The sequence below is a fragment of the Amblyomma americanum genome, chromosome 3, assembly GCF_052857255.1.
Source record: "Amblyomma americanum isolate KBUSLIRL-KWMA chromosome 3, ASM5285725v1, whole genome shotgun sequence".
Lineage (NCBI taxonomy): Eukaryota > Metazoa > Arthropoda > Arachnida > Ixodida > Ixodidae > Amblyomma > Amblyomma americanum.
Genome location: NC_135499.1, coordinates 80,542,656 through 80,568,097, shown reverse-complemented (window position 1 = coordinate 80,568,097; position 25,442 = coordinate 80,542,656). Strand labels below are relative to the sequence as shown.

At 47.3% G+C, this 25,442-nt stretch overlaps 1 protein-coding gene across 1 annotated transcript in view; it reads right to left on the bottom strand.

Moving 5' to 3' along the window:
• Positions 1–25,442, bottom strand: part of LOC144123105 (uncharacterized) — a 66,775-nt gene that overhangs the window by 33,727 nt on the left and 7,606 nt on the right. The window contains exons 3-6 of the mRNA XM_077656011.1: positions 20,903–21,104; positions 9,576–9,679; positions 6,245–6,444; positions 420–582 (exon numbers count right to left, since the gene is read on the bottom strand). Coding sequence (XP_077512137.1) covers positions 420–582; positions 6,245–6,444; positions 9,576–9,679; positions 20,903–21,104 — 669 coding nt within the window. The remainder of the gene's footprint in view (positions 1–419; positions 583–6,244; positions 6,445–9,575; positions 9,680–20,902; positions 21,105–25,442) is intronic.

The window sequence follows — 25,442 nt, the reverse complement described above, 5'->3', positions numbered from 1 at the left end:
GGGACTAACAACATATCCGAGGCAAAGGGACAGTATGCCTAATGCATCCGTGAATAGCAACCCATCAGAAATGTTACGTGCCAATGTCTGTTTTTTGTTCGCTGTATTGTGTGCTTAGGAACTTATTCCCTCCTCCTTTCCACCAATAGTGGAGGGGTGGTGTTTTCGCTAACACATATCGCGAGAAACTGCATTAAGCGCCAATAATTTGAGCAATCTAATGCTTTACCTGCCTAGTAGTTATTTCGATTCCTTTCTTTCATATAGTGTGCCTCGGCTTCCAGAAAAGCGTGTTTATGTTAAGGCTCAGCAAATCTTGATTCCGAAATCATTACAACGACTATAGTGTGGATAACACGAAGGCTAATTTGAAAGTGTCTGAAAGAAAGAAAATTTGAAAGAAAATAGCTTTTGCGCACCTTGTGTCTCAGCATGGAATCCAAAAGATCGCTTGCGCCCTGTTGTCCCATCATGACGAATGCGGCACCACTGTATAGTCCTTTCAGGTGGTACATCAATACAGCGAAGGTGATGCTTGGGCCAATGATGCAGATCTCCTCAGACGGCAGCGGTTCACAAGCCCTTTATAAACACAAATCAGCAAATCTGGTCGACGGTCGAACAGAAAAACTGCTTTTCTTATTTGTACCGGTTTTCTCATGCGAGCTAAACAAAGGGTCAAAATGTTAGAGGCATTTTAGGCATTAACTCTCTCAATTTCGTTCGTGCTTGTGTAGAAAAAAATTTTTATTGTGCTTGTGTCACACCCAGGCAGTTGGTACTGATCATGATTAGTATTAATAATATTTTCATGAATAGCAACAACTGTAAATTCTTCAGAAGATTTTATATCTACTACACGCATCCACAAATGTGCAGCCGCTTGCAAAGCCTGAACAACGCTCGAAAACGTTTAACTAAAGTCCCGCAGCAACGGTGTGCTCCTCCTACTGTGGATCATCGTCTAGACCTTCCATTCACGCTGCGCGAACTCATAGCAACGCTTTGTGCTTGCATTCTTCTTCCTCGTGACCCGGAGGCAATCACCTACAGTGCGCTTCATCACCTATGTCCGAAAGCAGAAGAAGCCCACTTAAGCTGGTTTAATCACGCTCGGATCACTGCCAGTGTTCCACATCAATGAAAAAGCAGCCGCATTGTAGTTCTACTCAGACCAGGAAAGTCGCCACGTGACATGAAATCCTACAGACCTGTAGCTCACGCAAGCTGCATTGGAAAAACAATGAAACGCATGATATTAACACGTCTCGAATAATGGTTTCTAGAAAAGTGCGGCCTATACCCAGACGCAGTGACAGGATTCCGCAAAGGCGCCTTCGCTATCGGCTGTGTAATTGGTCTGGTGTCGACGGTAGAACACGAGAAACGTCGCCACAGCTTGACTCTCTTCCTTGATATCGAGGGCGCATTCGATAATGTTCAGCGGGATGCAACCTTAGATGCCCTCGAGAAATTCGTAATTGGCGGACACCTACATCAATGGATTGCAAAGTATATGGGGAAATACTATGCAAAAGCACCCAAGTTTGGGCCACTTGGTATTGATTCACCTTGAGAAAACGAAGAAGCACGAAAAAACGAGGACGAAAAAGACACACACATACGACAGAAAAATGCTTCGTCGAATGCTTCGTCATGCTTCGACAGCATTCGTCCTGTCGTATGTGTTTTCTGCTTCGTTTTCTTAAGATATATGAGGAACCGCGTAGTCTTCATGGTGACTGCTAAAGGTTACGGGATAGATCATCTTGTCGCGCGTGGTGACCCTCAGGGACGAGTGCTTAGTTAAACGTTAATAAATCTCGTGCTAATGGACCTATTCAAAGACCTACCCAACACAATTTCTGTATCTGCGTACGCAGATGACATCTGCATATGGGCATCAAGTGCGACGCGTCCCCAAGTGGAAGCAAGGATGCAGCATTCGGTGTCCGTTGTGTCTACGTACTTGCATCTTAATTGGTTTGAGCTACAGCCAACTAAAAGCGTCATGTTAGCTTTTACGCGAAAGTTTATGGCGTGGTACCCTGTTACAGTTGACGATCAGGCCATTCCATATGTCAGACACTATAAATTCTTAGGTGTCACTATAGACCACGACCTGTCCCGGTCAGAAAAAAAAACTGAACAGTTTTACAAGCATTATAGGCTTTGTAGCTGGTAAATCATGGGGTTCGTCTGAACGATCTTTACTTCGCCTGTACAGGCGCTGGTGGTCGGTTATCTGAGATACAATGCGCCTGATCTTTCGGAAACTGGGAAGCGCTCAGGTTCGTGCTTTAAGGGTGTGCTTTGGATTACCATGCAAGGCTTCAACATGGGGCACATTTCATGAGGCTCGCACTTGCTCAGCCCGTATTTGTTTCGAACGGGAACCACTAAAGGCGCATTTGTGACACTTGACTAGGCAGTACCACCACCCCCTGGCAAATATTAGAAGTATGCGTCCAGAAGCAGCCTATTCGAAAGGCATCAGGACGCAGCGTATTTTGATGCCTACAAACTGCATGCCCCACAAGAGTGCGGAGGCGCCATTATGGATAAATCCAAATGCCAGCGTGCGTGTCACTATCCGAGGAATACCAAAAAAGTCGCACGTAAAGTCGCAAGGCTGAAACAATTGGCGTTATATATCTACTCCACGTATGGTGGCTCAGAACATGCTTTTGCTGAGCGATCAGTAATGAACACATCTCCAGCAGAAGCGGTTGTTGTGCCTGGCAGCGCCTGCAGCCACTGCTTCAGGCTCATGCACAGAGCATCATCCAAAGCCACCGAACTGGCAGGAATACGAGAGGCCATCTGCTACATTGGTCGGCAGACCGCAAACCACTGGACTATATTCTGGTACTCAAGACCCGCATTGGAGATCATAAAAACAAACATGAGACCACGTAAATGGGAGCAGCTAATCGTACAAATTGTACTTTTGCTAGCTGAGGCGTTTCAGCGCGGCCACACGATCGCGCATTCAGTGGATGCCCAGCCATTGCAGTACAGCCGGAAATGAAGCGGAAGCTAAGCTGGCTCATACTGATCGAGCTTCCACCTAAGTCTCATTCTCAAGAAGTCTCATTTTCAAGACTCTCAAGAAGTCTCTAAGTCTCATTCTCATCGTTTGCGGCTTGGTGTAGCATGCACTAAAAGCTACCTTTACAAGACTGGAGTTGAAGCTAGCCGGAACTGCTTCAACTGCCGCCATCCACAGAGGATCAATCACATTATTTGCGCCTGCCCATGCTACACTGATGTCAGGAGAGCCTTTGAAAATACTCTCAGAGAGTTCGACGGACGTCCTCTCTCCGAGGAAAGTACCCTAGGGGCCAGGTCGAACCTAACTGACGGCAGATGTGCAATGACGGCTGTTCTCAGGTTTTTTTTTTCTGAAATAGGCCTCCATTCCAGTCTCTCATACTTTCGTGTGCTGCGCTGTGCGCGCCTACACGGTGTACAGTGAGCGCTATGAGTCCAAACCCGTCTGTGCCGGGACGTGAGAGTAGGAGTAGAGGTGGTGGTTTTATAAGTAATTATAAAAAAGGAAGGAGAAGATTTTTGCTAGCCCCGGCATCTGCCATCGATACTGAAGCACTTGAGCTGGGGCAGCGGAAGTAAAGGATGGCAGGCAGGATGGAGAAATGAAATGAAAGAGGTGAGGGACCGGGAGAGAGGATAAAAGGCGAGGTAATATACACAAATTATTTATACAAAAAGAAATGCGCACAGGTTGTAATGTGAGAGCGCGCAGAGCCCTTTTCTGCAACCATGCGCGGTGCGTGTGTGCGCGTCAGCGTTTGTGCAAAGCACATGCTGCATGCGGAAGACATGCGCTCCATGTGCAGATTTCATCACGCGAATTCAGTGCCACCCAGTGTGTGCGGAGTCTCCCCAAACTCAGACCACTCCAAGCAATTGATTCTATTATGACATCATCATCCTACATCCGTACCCTCACTCTCTTTTACTTTTCTTTCCACCTTCTCCAGAGTGGAGTCGAATGCCTGGGACACCTTACCGCAGGCCGACCTCTCTCACCTTTCCTTTCATTAAATTTCTTTCTCTCTCTTCTCATAGATCCCTGGGAGTCCTCTACCCCTCCTGGCTAAGTGGTGCAGCGGTTAAGCGATGGGATCCTGCCCTGCGGTAGCAGCTGTGTGCCTTGTGCGGCCCAGGTTGCTCTTCCCGAGCGAGCAGTCATTAGTTTAACTGCCACCTGCTACGTTGGGCAATTTTTTGACTATTCAGTGGACATGTTGTGATGACGCCGCAAGGTAACGTGGTCTAAGTGTCCCACCTGCCTTTTAGGTTGTTCTCTGGGCACCACCTGCCTGAGTCATGCTCGTGATTTTTCGCTTACAACGCCAACAACACCAATGCCGGGTTTTCTGGGTAACGGGGCCGTTAACGCTGTCGCGTTAAAATCGCATAATGTCTCATCTCGCGGTGATACCCTGCCATTAGTAGGTGAAACCTTCCCATGTTACTACAATTCGGCGAAATATCACTGGTATGCGTTAAATGCAGTGTTTTTCTTTTCAACACTTTTCCTCACGTTTTATCAAATTTATGATTTCTCCACTGCGCCGTTCGATGAAAAGCAATCGACTCCTTCCATGGGCAATAAGTGACGAAGACACTAGGTACCACTCAGGGGATACATGCTCCCAATATGAAAATAAACGCATCCGGATACATCGGCCACAAGAAGATACCCAGAATGTTTACCAGAGGAAAGCAGACGCCCTTACACGCCAAGCCCCTAATAAAAAAGGCCTCCCCCACTAGACGCCCTTTTGATCCCCACTACGCTCTTCCCATCTGGTCCTCTGTAAGGAGAAGTACTCGTGACCTAACTCCTCCGTGCACTTAACCCCTCCCTCATAACACAACGAGAATGGGGGAAGTATTCCGTAGAAGAATAAGCGCGCGGGCAGCCTTTACCCCGTAGGTGACGTGCCGATGGGACTCTCAAGAAGATGCAGTGCCCAGCATATGCCCCAAATGTTCCACGCCGACCGCTGAAGTGCAACATCGCCAACTTTTGTGGATGTGCCCTGGAACGCAGAACTCAAGAAGACGATTATTTTTGAAGCTGGACTTACGGCTACCAGAAAGTAAATTTCCGTGTGGCTATTGAACAACACTAAGAGAAGGAGCGTGCTCAGGTTTCTGGAAGAGAACAACTTCCACGAGCTACTTAAGCTTATCGACAGCCCCTTTTTAGCCTCATGAGATCTTTCACCTAAAAAAAAGTGCTTTTAGCTGTTGTCGCTAGATGGCATCGCTGTGTTCTACATTTCTTGAATGTCCCGGCCGCGGAAGTCGAATTTCGATGGAGGCAAAATTCTAGAGGCCCGTGTGCTGTGCGATGTCAGTGCATGTTAAAGAACACCAGGTGGTCGAAATTTCCGCAGTCCTTCACTACGGCGTCCATCACAGCCTGAGTTGCTTTGGGACGTTAAACCCCTATAAACCATAAACCACATTTCTTGAATGAAGCAGACCCGCCGGGGTGGCTCAGTGGTTAGGGCGCTCGACTACTGATCCGGTGCTACCGGGTTCGAACCCGACCGCGGCGGCTGCGTTTTTATGAAGGAAAAACGCTAAGACGCCCGTGTGCTGTGCGATGTAAGTGCACGTTAAAGATCTCCAGGTAGTCGAAATTATTCCGGAGCCCTCCACCACGGCACCTCGTTCTTCCTTTCTTGTTTCACTCTGTCCTTTATCCCTTCCCTTACGGCGCGGTTCAGGTGTCCAACGATATATGAGACAGATACTGCGCCATTTCCTTTCCCCCAAAAACGAATTATTATTATTATTGAATGAAGCAGCAACCATGGTCAGATAAAGTTTTGTCAACGAGGTGCACGTGACTGTGCCGCAATACGTTTGGGTGTGGAAACTGAAATGTATGCTACACTATAATAAAATGTTTTAATACTGTTTAGGGGAGGGGGTGATCACTTCTGCTAATGTCCAATGGCCGTCGCTTTTGCTGAAGATGGTTTCCAGCATCGGCCTACATACAAACGAGTGCACGCCCTTATGGAAAAATTGTGGGTAAGACTCACGTAGAGCGTTTCTAGCAATAGTGTTGTGGAATCAAGCACCTTTTCCGTTGCATCGACAGGCGCAACGATGTGTGCATGCATCTGTACATACCAGCGCATGCACACACTAACGCGGCCAGCCAATACGACAGGGATAGTTTGTCAGCCGTACTCACTCGGTAGCAACGACGTAGTAGATGAGATACCTTCGCTGAAGCTCAATGTTCTTGGGTAAGCCCGACGTGCCGCTGCTGTAGGCGATCATCATCACATCGTCTTCGCTGCCGCGGTCGTCGTCAAATGCCGCCTCGTTCGCCTCCCACTGAAAGGGCGACAAGCGTGTGAAGCCCGGCGTGTCGTCCACAGACAGCTTGCCCTGTCGTAGACGGGGCGAGGGAAGAGATTGAACATATTATTGAACCCCAAAACAAAGACGCAGTCGCTATTCGAAGATGACATTTAAAAGGGAATCGCTGTTTCGAGCTAAAACCGCGGATTGGCGGTGTCAGATACGAAAAACAATCCTCTTACCAAAAACTCACCTTAGGTAAACAAGCTGAATAAGAATGAAAGACGACCAGACAAGGTGCTTACGGATTTCGGAGTATGCGTACGTCGCTGTACATTCTCAGTGGCCACAGTCATGAGTCGCTTTTGGTAGCGAGAGCTACTCTACGCTACCCAGTCGAGCATTTCGCCGTGAGCCTGTGAGGCCGATAGTGCTCATGGGCGAAACCAGAGAGGAGCAGCAGGTGCGCGGCGTATGACGTAAGAATTCGGCGCGGCCGCCGCGCGAGGAGCCGAGCCGGCCCTACTACGGCGCTGGCGCCGTGAATGATTGCGCATGCGCGGCAACCGGAGAAGGGCAGCAGGTGCGCGCCGCATGACGTCAGAGCTCGGCCGCCGCCGCGGCCGCGTGTGGGGTCGTGTGGATAAACTGCGTATGTGCGACAGTGTTTATAAGTACTGAGGTGATACGACTTGGCGTATCACAATCGCTTCGTACGGGTGACGAAAAGGAGACTCCAGCCGCCGCTCTGCAGCGCTATCGCCAGGAGGAGATCAATTATTTGAACCCTGAAGTCGTCGCCTGGCGCTTGGATGCTATGGAGAGAAAGAATGAGTATCAGAAGGCCAAACGAGCAGCGCAGACACCTGAGCAAAGACAAGAACGTCTTTCGAAGTGGAGAAGCCAAGAGGTGGAGTGTAACAAGCGGCGCATAGCAGCTCGCATGGTTCTTTCGCAAGAAAATCAAGATGAAGCAATGGCAACACCATCATCAACAACTGAAGAAGAGGATGTAAAGGGTCGTGGTATAACTGACCACGCGATTCGACCAGGGGTGAACTGCATCTCTCGCTACGTATATCCTGGCACAGCTGAGCTAAGCCACCGCCAATTGTTTTAAGCCTCGTGCCGTGTATTTTGCGTCCCTCAAGCTTTGAGTACGCTTCGTAGTAAGACGTGGTAATGGCAAAGCGGCGAGTACTGCTTCTTTTTTGAATTTATGTAGAATAATTTTTGATAACATAACCTAAGTAGCGCTGACGTATGTACAGTTATTTTACATGCAGAAAAAGGTTCACTCATGTTGCACAATGTAGCACTGAGCTTGCGCTAACTTTGATTGCCCGAGTGAAGCCTCTGGTGTTGCGCCTCTAACCTTTTCCGAACGACAAGACGTGGAAAATGCCAGACTGTTTTGAAATATACTTTAGTGCATTCGATAGAATGTGTCGCGGCTCCTTTGGAACCTGCCTGAGGTGCTGCATTCTCATAAAAATGAAGCTCTTTACGATAGAAACGTCGAGAAGCCAGAAAAACAGCTTCCTCCAATATTTCATGCTCGCGTGTCACAAGAACAACCGTCTCCAGCCTAGTCGTCGTCGTCGCTGCCGCCACTTAATTCAGTTGAACCCTTGTCTTCATCACATGATGGAATCACGTAGTTGTGCTCCTCACTGAAACCGTCGTCACTTTTGCTGAAAGCTGGGCAATGTTTGCCGTAGAATGCATTCGGCGAGAACGCGGCCACACTCTGTTGTCAGCGGCGTGTAAACAGAATCGCAGAACGCTCGCACATGTCACAGCTCGAAAAAACTTATGTACTACCCTCCAATTTAAGAAATACAGGCACAAAAATATATAGTTTAATAATTGCTAAAGAAATGGTGATCTTGCATGGCAAAAGAAACAAACCAAAATGCGCGCGTCAACCACGGAAAACTTGTCGGGCTCCCGCCGGACAGCGGACCTCTTTAGCCGAGTCACATTATCTGGAAGGACCCAACTAAGGACCACAAAGGGAATGTTAACTGCCGTGCTGATTTTGAGAATGCCTTCGCTATATCAGCTTTTTATATCGGACATGTGCTTTCTATTACTGCATGGTTTGCAGCTTGGACCATTTAGAACTTTTTCTGCTTTAAAAATTCCTCAACCTTCATCCCTGTTATGCATCCCGATGTCGGTTGAGCGTCATGTTCTTCATTCATTTTCGCCCCTTTTTTTTTTAAACCTACCACTTCGTCGTTGGGACATTCCTCAACCTTCATCCCTGTTATGCATCCCGATGTCGGTTGAGCGTCATGTTCTTCATTCATTTTCGCCCTTTTTTTTTTAAACCTACCACTTCGTCGTTGGGACATTCCTCAACCTTCATCCCTGTTATGCATCCCGATGTCGGTTGAGCGTCATGTTCTTCATTCATTTTCGCCCTTTTTTTTTAAACCTACCACTTCGTCGTTGGGACATTCCTCAACCTTCATCCCTGTTATGCATCCCGATGTCGGTTGAGCGTCATGTTCTTCATTCATTTTCGCCCTTTTTTTTTTAAACCTACCACTTCGTCATTGGGACATTCCTCAACCTTCATCCCTGTTATGCATCCCGATGTCGGTTGAGCGTCATGTTCTTCATTCATTTTCGCCCTTTTTTTTTAAACCTACCACTTCGTCGTTGGGACATTCCTCAACCTTCATCCCTGTTATGCATCCCGATGTCGGTTGAGCGTCATGTTCTTCATTCATTTTCGCCCTTTTTTTTTAAACCTACCACTTCGTCGTTGGGACATTCCTCAACCTTCATCCCTGTTATGCATCCCGATGTCGGTTGAGCGTCATGTTCTTCATTCATTTTCGCCCTTTTTTTTTTAAACCTACCACTTCGTCGTTGGGACATTCCTCAACCTTCATCCCTGTTATGCATCCCGATGTCGGTTGAGCGTCATGTTCTTCATTCATTTTCGCCCTTTTTTTTTTTAAACCTACCACTTCGTCGTTGGGACATTCCTCAACCTTCATCCCTGTTATGCATCCCGATGTCGGTTGAGCGTCATGTTCTTCATTCATTTTCGCCCTTTTTTTTTTTAAACCTACCACTTCGTCGTTGGGACTCGAGACTTTCATCGAGCGGTTCTTTGTGCTCTGTCCCTGGTGCGAAAGCCAGCCTACTGGTTCTTTATAGTCAAACTGGACTAATATTCAGTAATAAGAAGCTGTAATCACCTTGAGTGTCAGTTGCGGAAGTAGTGAAATGAAAATGTCCGCGTTGCTTGAGTCGATGAGGAGATGAGTGACATCCAGACTCTTGATGCTGGCAAGGTGTTCGTCTGCAGCGAGCGAGTACGGTAAAAACGAGTGAGGAGTTGAACTGTCGAACTAGGAGGCACGGCTCATGTAACGCCAAAAGCTTAACCACGTAAATTTTGAGCGCCGCTACGGTAGGCCTAGCTGATGTTTATTAACTACTTCTCACTCTCGGGGTTAACTTGTGTTGCTAGTCTGCAAGACAGACGCAACCGCAAGCTTTAGAGAGTGCAATAGTCGGTGGAGGCATCTTTGCAAATGCCGGTTTGTTCTTCACGTCATCATCTGTTCACATCACGGTACATTGCCGGAAAGCCCAGCTTCGCCTCCCATCCTCTCGCATATTATATATAGCCACTTTTACTCAGAACCATATCAGAATCTAACCGAATTTGCAACATACAACCAAAAGTAATCGTAAATTATTTGCGCACAGCTAACTCTTGGTGCGGAAATGAACAAAAGAAAAACATTTAGTTACAGCAAGAGCAATCCAACCAAAGTGTTAAGGGTTAAAAATTAGGGAGGAGATTTAAGCTCCGCCTTAATGGTATGTCATGGTACGGTTAATGGGTTAATGCAATATATGAGGAATTGATAATTGTGGAATTTATATTCACAGATCCCTGGGAGTCCTCATGCTACTCCCGGCTTAGTGGTGCAGCGGCTAAGCGATACGCCACTGCCCTGCGATGGCAGGCGTTGCCACTGCAGTGGTGCTTGTGCTACACAGGTTGCTCTTCACAAGCTACCTCTCGCGGCCAATCGATAATTTAACTGCCACCGGCCCCGGCGATCGGTTTTCTCAAATATCCGGTGGGCAGATTGTGATGACGCCATAAGGTCACGCTACCTAGGTGGCCCACCTAGGTTGCCGGAGAAGCCGGTTGCTCCAGCCGCTTCGGCTCAGAGGCTTCAAACGGTCGCCAACGCCGACGCCGGACAATTGTTTTCTGCTATGAGGAATACTGACACTCTGGCTTTAATATGTCCCGCTAAGCCACTGCTGTTCACAAAGTAGCCATCTAGTGGCTGCACTTCTGAGGGTCCTAATCGTTCACTTATGAAACAACCCGGTGTTTCTTGGAGTCTCTTCAGTATATTTTAAATCGAATGGCGTATCGCTGTCAAAAGAATAAGCCAGAAGTCATGCCGCAAGCGGAATCAGTTCCGTTAACAAATTCGTACTCCCAGAGTATGAGTGACGCACTCTTCAAGTTGACAAGAAAAGGCATGAAAATAAGACTACTGAGCACTGCCTAACTATATGCTCATTACTGACACGTGCGGCGTGCCTGCTGTGTTTAGAGCTGACAAGTACAGACCCACGTAATTTGCCTTAAGAGGATGCGCTGTTTGTTCTAAGAAAAAAAAAGGGAGACGCCTCAACGGGGCTGTGGGGTTTCACTGGCACGGCTGGCATGCGAGCCCATGCAGACAACCAAACATATCAGAGGGACCCAGCCCCGTGGCTCGAATGCATTCCCTCCAGCCAGGCCTCTCTAGAAATCGCACCGCTGCCATCGCCATACAGCTTATTCAACTGCTGCATGCGACTGTCTCAGGCACGGTGCAAATTGCAGCGCCAGGTAGACGGAAAAGTTCAGCGGGCCATACGAGCAGGGTTTGTGAAAAGTTATCTCCTATAGCGCAGCGGTCGGGCTTACACATTGTTTTCCATTCCAGAGGCCGTCACGTTACCAGCAGAAGGGGGTGGTGGTGGTGGTAACACATTACTCAACACTGGAGATGTCAGGCTCCTCTTAGTTACATTTTAGGCTATTAAAAATGAGAGGGGCAACAATGAAGGGAGACAAATTGACACAACACTCTGCCGCATGCACAAAAGAAAACAAGATTTTCAGGCGAATCGTACGAGAGCCCCGTGCCTAAGAATATTTAAAGGGGCATTCGCAGTACGTAACGCCCAATTCACAATGCACAAGGGTACAAGAAACAGTTCCCATGCGAAGGGCAGCCTGACGTTTACCTAATTTAGCTTTCTACGCTCGTCCCGATGATGTAAAACGACTAGAGGTAATGAAAAAAATGTTGGAAGGTTTCTCGTACACAACATGGTCGGCAGAGTGCGCTGCTGAATGTTCTGATTTTGAATTGATAGCAGTTAACGCATGGTTCATCAAAATGAATCCTGTTGAGACAAGTGTGGCCATGGCTACGAAGATACGCGCGGTGTAGAAAACACCGGGAGTATCAATGCGTCGAAGGGGCTCAAAACGACGTCCCGGGTCACAAAAAAGTGTGCATGGCGCGCACAAAACTGTGCGAGAACAATTTATGGCAATGCAGTGCAAGCTACGGAGGCGAAACTTGTCCTTTCTATCTGATCAGCGCAATATGGTCCAAGCTTGCGCTATTAGTACGTCACTAAGTCCGTGCCTGTTCTGTCCTGCGTTCACTTTCGTGGTAGCCAAGGCGCCTCGGAAACATGTCGCGCCGCGGCGGCGATGACTTCGGCCTTTCGCGTGGACGGTTAACCGCTCGCGACGCTGGAGGAGCATTCAAGGCCAGTCCGCGCCATCCCCGTATAGTAGCCTGGACGCGAGCGCTTGTACGTTGTAGGGACGGGGAGCAGCGGGTTGAATGCCACGGCATCCTTCGCTACCTTCGCTCGCGATCCTCGTTAGCATCGGGGCTTTCTCTCGTGTTCCTTCTCCATTTCTTCGGGGTTTTTTTTTTCTTTTCGATAGCAGCGCCTCGATTCTGCGCGGCATCTGGGGAGTTTTTTTGTTTTTCGTTTGCCACGAGAACGCCGCGGCGCGGAATCCGCGAGCCGAGCAGTTTTTCCGGAGAAATCGGTGAGTGCCGAGCTGAGTCTAGGCGGGAAGTCTGACGCGTACAGCGCGGTGACGGCGGCACCGAAGACGCGTGGCCCAAGTTCACTCGTCCCTAACTCGCCATCAGCCCCGCAATGAGCATTCGCAGCCCGACGCTCCCTGCAACCGAACCTTGCCACTCGCAGCTAAACCGCTGTTTCTACTCTAGTCAACTCTTAGTCTTGTCGCTCGCTCTTTCTCGTCTCAATCGTTTGCATAATATTTACCGCGTAGCATTCTTGCATAGCTTTCGCCCTGATGTTTCCCGCTTCGTGATACTGGTTTAATAGTTTGCGTCCTGCTTCTGTGCTTCTTGTTTGCATAGTGCCTGTGCAATGGACGATATTTTGCTGGGTTTGTTCTGCAACATTTTCTTGTTATTTGCACAAGAAGTTTCTTACGGAACTTGTCTACGCCCCACGCTTCCGGTCAACGGCTGCGGCCCTTAAGCACAGAACCTTCTGCACTTAGGCACAAAACCGCATTCCCGAAAGTAAGCCCCGGCGCCATTGATCCTTTCCAAATACCTCTCAGTACTTTATATTTGTTGTATAAACATAATACCCTGTTTCATTACCCTGGCATCTCTTCGCCCTTTTTTCATAAGAGACTATTCGCGCTATTCCGTGTGATCAGTCGTTAATTCAGCGCCAGCTGCCGGGTTGGATGCCGACGGCAAACACGCATGCGCACGCACGCACGCTGCACGCATGTACACACAAACGCACACAGCCGCCGGATGGTTCAGTGGTTATGGTGCTCGGCTGCTGACGCGAAAGACGCGGGTTCGATCCCGGGCGCGGCGGTTGCATTTCGATGGAGGCGAAATGGTTGAGACTCGGGTACTGACCGATGCCAGTGCTCATTAGAGAACCGCTGGCGGTCGAAATTATCCGGTACCGTTCATTACGACGTTCCTCCATAATCTGAGTCGCTTGGGACGTTATAAAACCAATAAACCAAAACACACACAGAGACACACTAGCAAACTTAAAGTCGCGTTTTTGCTCAATGTGGAACGCCTTAAAATAATGGTTAGAACTAAAGAGGAAAAAATTCCGCAAAGAAACTTCAGAATGCTCAAGTGTTACGGAATGCGAAAGCATTACGGTTCTTGGGGGCATTATTTAAGTGTAATATCTCTATATGATTTAGTTCTTTCTACCACTACGTCGTATAGCGCTCCGGCTGGTCTCCACGCTCGTATTACGCCACGCGGAACGCTGTGCGACGAACGGTTGCATCGCAATTTAGATGGAAACTCTGAGAAAACTTGCAATCTCTGTACAAATTGAGCCTCCAACTCCACCAGCACACGTAAGATATATGCAACGAGAAATCGTATGACACCACCCCGAACGTTGTATGACAAATGGTTGCTTCTGAATTTAAGTACAACTGTCGGGAAAACTGGCGCCACATGGAGGTCGGCGTGTGGCGGGTGTATAAAGGCGAATAGAAATAGAACAAATGGACCATTTCACTGAGGGAAAGCTGAGGAGGAGGAAGATACTAACCCCATGCAATGCGCGGCAACAACCATATGTGTTTCCGCCGGTCCGTTGTGAACTGGCCTTGCACAGCACACTGGTGTCTTTGCGTTTCGCCTTCATCGAAACGTGGCCACTGCGGTCGGGATCGAAACCGGGTACTCCGGATCTGTAGCCGAGCGCCATACCCACTGAGCCACCCCGGCGGGTTGAGCAGTGGGGTCGCGCGCATTTTTCGTCAACCCTTTGCCGGTTATAGCATTTGCTTTTTTAACGATGGTGCTCTTGGTGAGAAGGTCGTTCGAACAGCACTGCTTGATCGGGGAGTGCAAAAATAATCAGAAAAATCAGAAGCGCTTCGCCGAGAACGCATGCGGGAAGCATGTAACGACATGGCCAATGCGGTTGCGACCTGTTTTTTTGGGACATTCTGTTACTGCCGAGCTGGAATTATTGCCAATAGAGGTTTTGCATAAACGGGAAAGTCTTCGTACTAGTTCTGAACTCTCGAATATATTCAACCCATTTCGTGGAAAGCAGGCGCGCAGTAGAAAGTCAGGTACCGATGTTGAATCTGCAATACAAGCACAGGGATTTGAACTTTACCCTTTTATCGCGTCGCGCACTGCTTAACGAATTGTTTTCGTTACCACAAAATTACTCAGACCATGTCGTAGCAGCAATGGTAAATTTAGCTTCCTTCCTTCTTAAATTTTTCATGGTCTTCAGGGGCACGACCGCGGTGCCGCACCAAGACACAATGTGGACAGGGCCGAAAACGCTAACTATGCCATAGCAACATGGGCACAATATGGGCACTGCAAATTTCTTTCCGCTCCTTACCGGTATCTACCAATTCGACGACTGCCAGAGCATGTGTGTATGATCAGCCAACTGGAAAAAGGGAATTAAACCAGAAGAACCGTGCAGTGCTTGCAGCAAAAACTCTGTATACACGAAAATAAAACCAGGCAACATCTCAGCACAAGTGATCGTTCCCACAGTACACTGAAACGTTCGTAACCTAACTTCGGCACCCACATGTCCAAATTCTCAGAGAAAAGTTTTGAAAATTAGAAACTTGTATGACACTGCTAAGAAAATATTGCAGGTAAAGGTGCACTGCTCTGATATCTAGGAATTTTTTTTAAAGTGTTTCCGTTGATCGCATCTAACAGTTAAGACTTCCATAGAAAACTAAATGGAAACTCTTTTGACGATAGCAAAAACGTTAACAAGAAAAAGTAAGACTGACATCGGGTTATCTGCGGATATATAGATTTTTATAGTGAAATCTTGCAATATATAAAAAAATTGTGTTCATAAAAGGTTTCCCGCTAAAAAATGCTTTTGTCCAGAATTGTTGAGCATGATACCAAAGCTCGTTTTTCACGTTGGCCCTTTAATGGGAGACTTTCTACGGTTACTGCTCAGCGCGATCACCGACTTAGATCAAGACGGGATGCAAGAATTCCCGTCAGCGCATATTCAATACTGTATGGTGGACAAGGCAATCAGCATACTAGTGCTATGGCATATCCCAGGAGGTAAAAAGCAGGACGTCTGGTTTTACGTCCATCGTGATGAAACGAGAAACCTTATAAACAACAGTGAGCAATACACGGGTGACGTAGCCTGCCTTGCACGCAATTTTTATGTGATATCAGGGTAGTACATTTTAAGTAGTGAGCGGCACCATCCGGACATATATGCACAGAACAGGCCGCACTGCGCGATGATCAGTGCGCGATGGAGATGTACCGCGGTGAGCAACAGTACACCTGTCCGCGGGATAGGTAGCTACGCATGCGGTTCCTTCGCTGTGTGGTTGTGTCCACAGCTACAATTAGAGTTACTCTTCATAGCTCGAAATATGTGCCCCAGAAATGATAAAAGATAGACAACTCGGTAGAAAGCGGAGCACCGCCGTTCAGCTGCAGCCGCCTCCGCCAATCAGCACTGACATCTTGCTCGAATAATGTCATGTGATGGCTCCCTTACACAAAACCAGCCTCATTTTCAGTTCAGGAACATCGCAGAACGCCACCCTGCCGGGCACCATTCGCATGAACAGCGCTGCAGCCGCTGCGCCAACGTAGTACGCACAGCCCAATATAGCGCCGAGAGGCTCCGGTGCGGACTTTTTGGTTTGGCTCACATTGGGTGCCACCAGCAAAGCAAGCTGGCGGCCACCAGGCAACGAAACTAAAATCGCTCTTAGACGAATACGACTGACTGAAAAGGCGGGGCTCGGCACGCTCTGTGCGTCACACACACACACACACACACACACACACACACACACACACACACACACACACACACACACACACACACACACACACACACACACACACACACACACACACACACACACACACACACACACACACACACACACACACACACACACACACACACACACACACACACACACACACACACACACACACACACACACACACACACACACACACACACACACACACACACACACACACACACACACACACACACACACACACACACACACACACACGCACGCACGCACCCACACACACACACACACACACACACACACACACACACACACACACACACACACACACACACACACACACACACACACACACACACACACACACACACACACACACACACACACACACACACACACACACACACACACACACACACACACACACACACACACACACACACACACACACACACACACACACACACGCGCGCGCGAGTACACCGCTATTTTAGTAGTGGGACTAGTAATGCTTTCGCATAAAAAGTCAGGGGAGCGTCCGGCAGTAACCTTGAAGCTTGGACATGAAAAGTAAAAATGAGAATAGAGTCGGAGCCCCACGTGGTTACCCCACGTGATAGCGTGCGGTTATCTCTATCGCCGCTGGGGGCGGGCATACGAGAATCAGCGCGGCAAATGTGACTGTAGGCCTACCTCCTTGCCGCATAGACGCCCGCTCAACGGGCCGTGCAAGCGCACGCACTGAAACCGTCCGACACGAAAACATCTCACACATTCGCAATAGGACACTAAGGTACACCAAAGCTTGGACTCCGACATAAGATATATAGCAACAGATGTGCGGCAGAGCTCCATTTTTGGCCCACTCTTTTTTTCTAATATACATAAATGGCATACTCAATAATCCCCATGCATAGCCGCCGCGGTAGCTGAGTGGTTATGGCACTCGGCTGCCGGCCCGAAAGACGCGCGGGTTCGATCCCAGCCGCGGCGGCCGAATGGAGGCGAAATTCTAGAGGCCCTTGTACTGTGCGATGTCAGTGCACGTTAAAGAACCCCAGGTAGTCGAAATTTCCGGAGCCCTTCACTACGGCGTCTCTCATAGCCTGAGTTGCTTTGGGACGTTAAACCCCCTATAAAAAAAACCAAACCAATAATCCCCATGCAGCTGACGCAAATATAAACGTCCATGACACTAATGTGTTTTTAACTGGAGTGTACCTTCAAGCTCTACAACAGGCGGTAAACTCCCGGTGAAAAGATTTCTCGCTCGTGTTAAACGAACGCGCTTCTTTCAAACGTCAGCAAAACTGAGTGCGTAATATTTCTGAGGAAAAACAAAGCGCTATAAAGGGGACACGAAAGAACAGCATGCGTCAAAACAGCGCACAGAAAACAACTCAGCGACGAAAAAGCACAGGAAAAAAACGGCTCAGCAACAAAACAGCACAAGGGAAAAACAGCACGAGGACAAAACAGCACATCAGAGTAACGTACAGCGCTGCTGGAGCTATCATAGTTATAACCGCCAACGATAAATAACAACACATGCGGCAGCGACCTATGGTGTTAGCGAGTGCTCCTTTGGTTGGTTCATTAAAAAAACATGGTTGCTCATTCATTGAGGAACTGCGTTGCTTGAATGGTGCATATGGCAGAACTAGTTTTTATGTAGTCCTTGCTTGCTTGTCTTCAATGATGTAGTTTCTTTCTGCATTACATAAGGACAATCGGGGCAACTGAGAAATAAAATGCCCGGCCATCTGCTGACAATCACGATGGAAAGGCTCATGCTGTGGAAAACGTAAATGTGACGCTACCTATAAATTGAAGAACAAACTGGGAACGACAGTGTTTGTTTTGGTCGGTGGCTACTTTAGAGTGGTGGAGGCACATCGATTTTTAACTTCTGTGTTTTTTCTTCTACTGGTTCTCCCTTCTTGCTTTCCTTTCATTTTTTTAAATTTATCACATTACTTGTCAATAATGTGTATAGACAAGTTCGCACACATTCGGTGGAAGATCATTCAACGTCGTAGCAGTTATTTAAAGACAAAACAGCATTATAGCAAGCCGTCGTTCTGTTTGTTAATACGATTGTGACAGTAACGCCTCAGGTCAGTATTTTAGTTCGGGCGGTTTTTTTCTATTGGTATTTTTTAAACATCCTGAAAGGAAGCCTTGCGGTTGGTGCCCTTTTTATGAGTTCCTAATCAGAATACGCTCATCCTGTATATCTTGGCTGAATAAATGTCGCATAGTACTGCTACAGCTTCTATCACGGCTATAGCCGTCACACTGGTATAATTAAGACCAGCATTTATTGCTTTCTTTAATGAGGCAAAACATGGTATATTGTCATTTAGTTATTATTTGTTTTTGTTTTTCTTTTTGTTGCACCGCTCTTTACGCCCGATTGGGCAAAAAACGTTCTGTGAAAAGAAATTCGCTGCGTTCATTCTACAACTCTGTTTCAGTAGACTGCCACTAGTGTTTGTTAGGTTAGGTGTGTGTTTCGTAGGTTTTCTTGTGGCTCCTGACCAAAAGGGTCAAATTCGACGAAAATTGTTGCTGTAATAAAATTAGCTTCCAAGCGATAAAAGTAGCTTTGGTCAAATGTTGCGAAAATTGATGTTTTGAGATAGTTCTCATCGCAGCGAAAAGAAAAGGATTCAATATAAAATTACACTGAAGAAATGCACGCTGATGATGCGTGAATTTTCAGGTAAGCTGTGTAGCTAATTTTACTTTTTAAAAACCAAAGGCCGCCTTTTTCCCTGACTCTTTTGGGTTCTTGTATCCTGTGATGTGTGTCGAAGTTTTGTTTGTTTCAACGCATCTTGCTAATTTTCATCGGCTGTTGTTCTATTTGCATCTTTTTCTGTAAATGCAAAACTTGTGGTTTCATTGTTGTACTACATATACTATCTGGTAGTTACGCTTGTTTAGTGGTAATTTTCCGGGAGGGCAGGTTTGTAAGGTGTGGGAACACCTTTTGCCTGTCTTAGCTTCGTTTCTTTACTCCCTTCTAATGAAACCAAAAAAAATTTTAGTGAACAATAAAAAATCATAGAAAATTTTATTATGACTGCCCTCTTTGTGTCCTGGGGGTACAAGTGATTTTTGAAAATGCCTAACTACCTCTTGACCCATTTTAGCCTACCGCCCTTCTTTAAAGCCTGCTCGATCTTTTCCGTGTTATTCTTCCTTATGTCTTTTAGCATGTGGGAACTGGTTCGCTTTTTGTTTCGAAATCGCTCATGTTTTTTTCTAAATTTTGATTCCGATTCTAGAAATTAGGTTGCTCGCAACCCGATCGGCAGGAAGTGGTGACCGTACAAGATCATGTGACCTCTCTCAGCCAAAGAGCGAATTTCATTTCGGACATCGGCAGGGTTTTTTTTTTGTGATCACAGCTGTAATGCTTTCGCATTAACAGATAACCGGCTGGATGCTGCGGCACCTAAAGCACTGAAAGGGGGAGGGAAGGTTAGCGCGCTGTTCTTAACAAAGTGGTTTAGAACAACAGTTCCGGAAGCCACAAAAGCCAGAAGGGCTAATATGCGCACTTTCCCGCTCTGTGAACGCAAGAAGAGGACGGCGGCGCCCAGTCCACCTGGTGGGCAGGAAAGCCGTAGTGTATGGAAGTATTCGTGGTTGGGTACTCGCCGTGTCCTCCGCCTTGTGGACAGCGGGGTCCTGTCCCCACTGTCCACAAGGCGGAGGACACGGCCAGTACCCAACTACGACTACTTCCATACACTACGGCTCTCCTTCAATGCATTTAGAGCGGACACTATACTCTTAGCGAGGAGACACGACCATTTTTTGTTACCATGGGGAGACAATGCCAAGGCCTATTAACGCCATAGCGTAACGGTTCCTGCTAAGCAGAAACTCGGTGTCGTCTCCATCATTGTGTTTGGCGTGACCGAATAATCCCGGGAAAGGCAACCTAGGTGAGCCGTTCAGGTGGCAAGTGCACCACCTAGGTGACGTGACCTTGTGACGTCCTCACAACCTGCCCGCCTGAATGTAAGCACACTGATCACAGTGGCAGGTTACTCGGGAATAGGTTGCTCGGCAAGACACACCTGCTTCTCACAAGCCCCGCCGGTGGCTGTCTTTCAAGCAGCCACCTTCGAGGGCGGTGGCGCGTCGCTTAACTACTGTGCCACTGGGCCAGGAGGGGTATGACGACTCCAAGCGATCTCTGAAAGTAAATGTCCCATTCTCTGAAAGTGAATGTTCCGTTCCGCATACACGAACTTTAACGCATTACCGCTATCGCGTCAAACCCTTAAGTTGAAGCTTTAGTGTCTCCTCCAGTGTTTTGCAGCTACGTCACGATGCAGTCGGCACGCATGATGCGTGGCTGCATCTTTCTGACGTTGAAAGAGTGTCTCTGCAGCTAGTGCAACGCATAACAGCGGGCGACCAGTCCGATGCCCAACTGAAAGCGAGAGTACTCCGCACTACTTGAGAGGCAACGTATTTCATGCACTATAGCTGACGCACTCCGCCACTCAGACGCTCTCAGAGGCTCCAGACAAGTGTATTGATATCTGTACTCGTCCCTGTGCATTCGCCACATGGAGCGCCGAGCGGATCTCAGTTTCGTAGAAGCTGCAGAGCAGTCACCTTCGCTGGATTCTCCGGCGAGGATCAGTGTGGCTCCCGAGAACATGACGCCACACAGGGCGGCGAGGCCGTCGACGGTGGCGCTGCTGAAGCGAGCGTAGACGCGGTCTCCCCTGCCCAGGCCCATAGACTGCAGGCCGGCTGTGATGCAGCGGAAGCGACGCAGCAGCTCGCCGTGAGACACTGCCTTCTCCTGGCACAGCTGTCGGCAAACCGAGTCACATCTCAGCATTTCTCAGCTTTAGTTGCGTTCGAATGCACTGGTACAGAACCCGTCAGGCTACAGAACCATGCGGTTTCATCACTGACATCGTGGCGCCATGTTCATTGGCTCCAATTCGATTTTATTTTCTATTGTGTTCTAGCAAAATAGGCCTGCGGATAACTGCTGAAAAGTGTGCCTCCGGTTCAACTCAAATAAATTGTCTGTTCACTGTACCAGGAGGCTTAGCGTACCACTTCATTCTATCAGCTTATCTGCCTATATTGACACATCTTCACATGTAAGCCCTTTTCAACCGATCAGATTATGTCAGACTTTGCTGTTTTCGCGCTGAAATTCAACTTCGGTACAGTTGTCGCATACTATGCTTCACAAGAAAATAAATAATCAGGAAGTAATGGAACTGTCGTTTGCTGAAATGCTCGCCCCATTTATTATAGCGACAGCTCTTTCGACCATCCCAAACTGTGGGGTCACTGCCATATTGCCAACTGCACTGTTGCATGCACCTGGCGCTACCTCTCCCATCAAGCTCGTGTGAGATGCGTTTCGAAACCTAATGAGCAGTATGGAACCGTTGCCATTGGCAGGTGCCCACAGGAGTCCAAAAGTGGCGTCCAGGTTGGAGAGTTTAGACTCGTTCATAACAAGAACGAAGCGACGAAGCGGTCAATGGCCTGCAAAAGTATGACCTCCAGTCAATTGCGTCGGCCCGCGGTCCTTACCAGTCAGTCAGGTAGTCTTTCGAATGGCAGCGTGTGGCCCCCTTTGCTAACAGGTGAAAAGAGTGCGACCGTGAGGTCATGAAAAATTGGTGGAAAAAATTGCCTTTGACTATTTTTTGCTCGATATTTGCCTTTTGTTCTACATTTGCATCCAACATCAGCGGACGAGATCATGCGCGTTCATGTGCAAAAAAGAAAAACTGAACGGAACGTGATTTAAACGAGCACATGTTCCACTGTCTACAGGCACTGTAGAATATTTATTTTTCTCTAATAAATAAAAGAAAATAACAATAAATGACTAAATTATAATAAAATAAATTAAATAAACAAATGTCTGATTTTACGCTGCATGGTACATTAGAATTTGATTAAAAAAAGAACGTTATGCAGCATGCTAGCGTGCTACCTGGTTTCGCGTTGCTCTGAATTACCGCCCTGTCCAACATCTTATGTCCGTGCTCAACGGCTGCATTGAGACATTTGAGTTTTCCGACATTCGAAACCCCGAATGACATTTGGTCTTGATGGAGTTATGCTTTTATTCGCGAATATTTCTAAAGCTTGCATGAGGCTTAGAGATTAACTGTCGTATGGCAGGGTCGCAATACGATTATAAATGGTGGTGAAGGAGGGGCCGCTATTTTTCTGCTGAAATGGCGCCTGCTATGCATTTGGACTCCGAAGCCTAAAGAGAAAACGCCAAAGCCAGCAAAATAAAAGTTGGCTTCATGGCGGTCGTGTCATGCTGCTACAGCCGGCAAATAAATGAAAAAAAACACTTGCAGTATTGTATTCTTTGACTTACAGCGTTTACCTACTTGTAAAGTCTTGTTGCCCACATAATAGCATGAAGGCTGCGCGCACTCTGGGGACGCGAGTTCATGTTTTCAAGGAATTTCAAACCCTAGTTTGAATCCCCGACATTCAGTTGACTCCAGTGATACGAAAACCTACGCGGTGTAAAAAAGACCTCGTGTAGCGGCACTGGGCTGACAGCTGAGCCAAATCACATTTGGCTAGATATCGTTTTCAGCACTGAGAAAAACCAAGAAGATTCTGGAGCAGGCTCTGTAGGAGGCGAAAATACAATTAGGAGCAGCTTCCTGCAGTTTTCTTGTAGGAACCCGACCCTGAAAAATACTACAAATTGTGATTATACAGGGCGTTTGGACGATTTAAAAAACAGTGCCACGGTTTACAAAACGCTACAGCGCTACACGGAGATCTGGTTCTCGCAGGCTTCTAGAGAGCCGTCTGAGCAACGTCACCGCACTTTTTTGCGTCCAAATGCACGTTGTGTTTAAAAACGAAAATGAGCGATATTTTGTATTGCCAATATTGGTGCGCATTTTTCTGTGAAAAGTTTCAATTAATGTTGAGAACGGCCGATTTGGAATGTTTTTTGAAGATTACTTTCATGCTAGTTTATTTTTTTAAATTAAATAAAGCCCCCAACATTTAAAAAATTACTCTTGACTTCTCTCCTGTGTTGCGATGTTAGCATTCTCTAATGTTCTCCACATGAAGAACAGGAAGTGCCAGAGTGAATAAGCTGACCGCTATTGATAGCGATTGTTCCGGGATGAGAGCTGCCGCTCTGGTTCGTTACAGTTAATTATACTGCTGCAGCACGAGAGAGACCACGCCGTCAGAATTTCACGGCAGAGCCCAGGTTTATCCAAGTCCAACATGGTCGCACCGCTCACGACGAAACGTATTGTCGGCATATGCGTGGTCACCGTCGGGAAGAGCACAGCTAATTTTCTCAGCTGATGGGTTCTGCTTCACTGTAAGCTCCCGATGCCCTTCGGTGCTTTCTTTTAGAGTTCTTGCGACGAAGAGACTCGGTTTCCTCGCACCGCAGCATAATTTAAGCTCCTGTAGCGGATGACGCCCGGCACTCACACAAGCTCGCGATAATACCTGCACATGTGCACGCATTATCTGTAGAAGGTCTGTGTAGAAGAGCCTAATGTGAGAATATTGGAAGATATCTTTAACCGGTGTACAGCCACCACAGTCCTACATAAAGAGAGCAATAAAATTCTAGTAAAAAAGGGTGCCATGCAGGGAAGCACGATCTCGCCAATGCTATTAACCGCCTCTTTCGCAAGGTATTCAGAGGTCTGGATTGGGAATATTTGTGGATAACAGTAATAGAGAATACCTAAGTAATCTCATTCGCTGATGACACTGCCTTGCGATGTAACTCAAGAGATGAGCTCCAAAGCATGATCAATGATTTAGGCAGAACAGAACGATGGGTCTAAAAATTTACATGCAGAAAAGGAAAGTAATGTTCAGCAGTCTCGCAAGGACCAAACAGCGCACAATTGGTAGCGAGGTGCTGGAAATGGTAAGGGGATATGTCTGTTTAGGCCAGGTAGTGACTGCTGACCCGGATCACGAGAGTAAAATAATTAGGTGAATAAAAATGAAATGGGGCGCAATGGGCACTTCTTTACCAGGTAATAAATGAGAGTATAAAAATATCCCCGAAGAAAAAAGATATAACAGCTGCATCTTGCCGGTACTTACCTATGGGGCAGAAACGGGAAGGCTAACGAAAAGAGTTCAACATAAATTTCGGACTATGCAGCGCGTTCTAGAAAAGAAAATCATATTTGTAACGTTAACGGACAGGAAGAGGGCACAGTAATTCATTGAAATGTGGGTTAATGACATCCTAGTCGAAATCAAGAGGAAGAAAGAGCCTTGCGCATGGCATGTACTGCGAAGGCAAGATAACCGGCGGAGGTTAAGGGTAACAGATTGGACACCAAGAGAAGGAAAGCGTAACAGCGGGCGGCACAAATCAAGGTGGGTGGATGAGAATAAGTTTTCGGTGAGAGGCTGGCCGCAAATGGCACTGTTTAGGCTTAATTGGAGAGCTATTGGGAGAGGCCTTTATCCAGGAGCAGACGTAGTCACATTGAAGATGTTCATGTAGCAGCTTTAATAGAATGGCGCAAGTAGACGCAATCAGCTCAAAATTTCAACACCTGAACTTTAAAGGCCTGTGTACAGCAATTAAAGGAAAGACAGCTGAGATGGCTCTGGCGCAGTAGCATTCCCCTGGTGTCAGTTCGCGTTGAGTTTCATGCCTGATAGTAAATTGCGCCTGTTTCATGAACACTAAGTAGCGTCAACGCCACTCGTACCTAATTCCGCTTCTATTATCGGCCTACAAAGCATCATACGTGCAGGCCATTCAGATTCGCGGTTCTACCGAACAGCACTTAGCTCCTGTGCCGTATAAAGAGATTTCACAAGCGATTGTGCGATCCTAAGAATCTCAGGCTCCTTCTTGCTAATGGCGTTTTAAGTATACCTAATGTGTCAACCATACTTAACTCTAAGCTCAACGGTTCGTACGGTTTCACTCTCGAAGCAACGTACAGAGAACTTGCGTGGGGAATATTCGGGCGACCTGCTTTCCTGGGACTCTGTAATTTAAATTTCCTGTGAGGGCGAACATGAAAAAACTAAGAATGGATCACCACCAACTAGCCCGACAACTTGTCCTATTCATGAAAAAATTAAGCAAGCCAAATGCATTCAGGGGACTATGTGAAAATTAATGGTACAA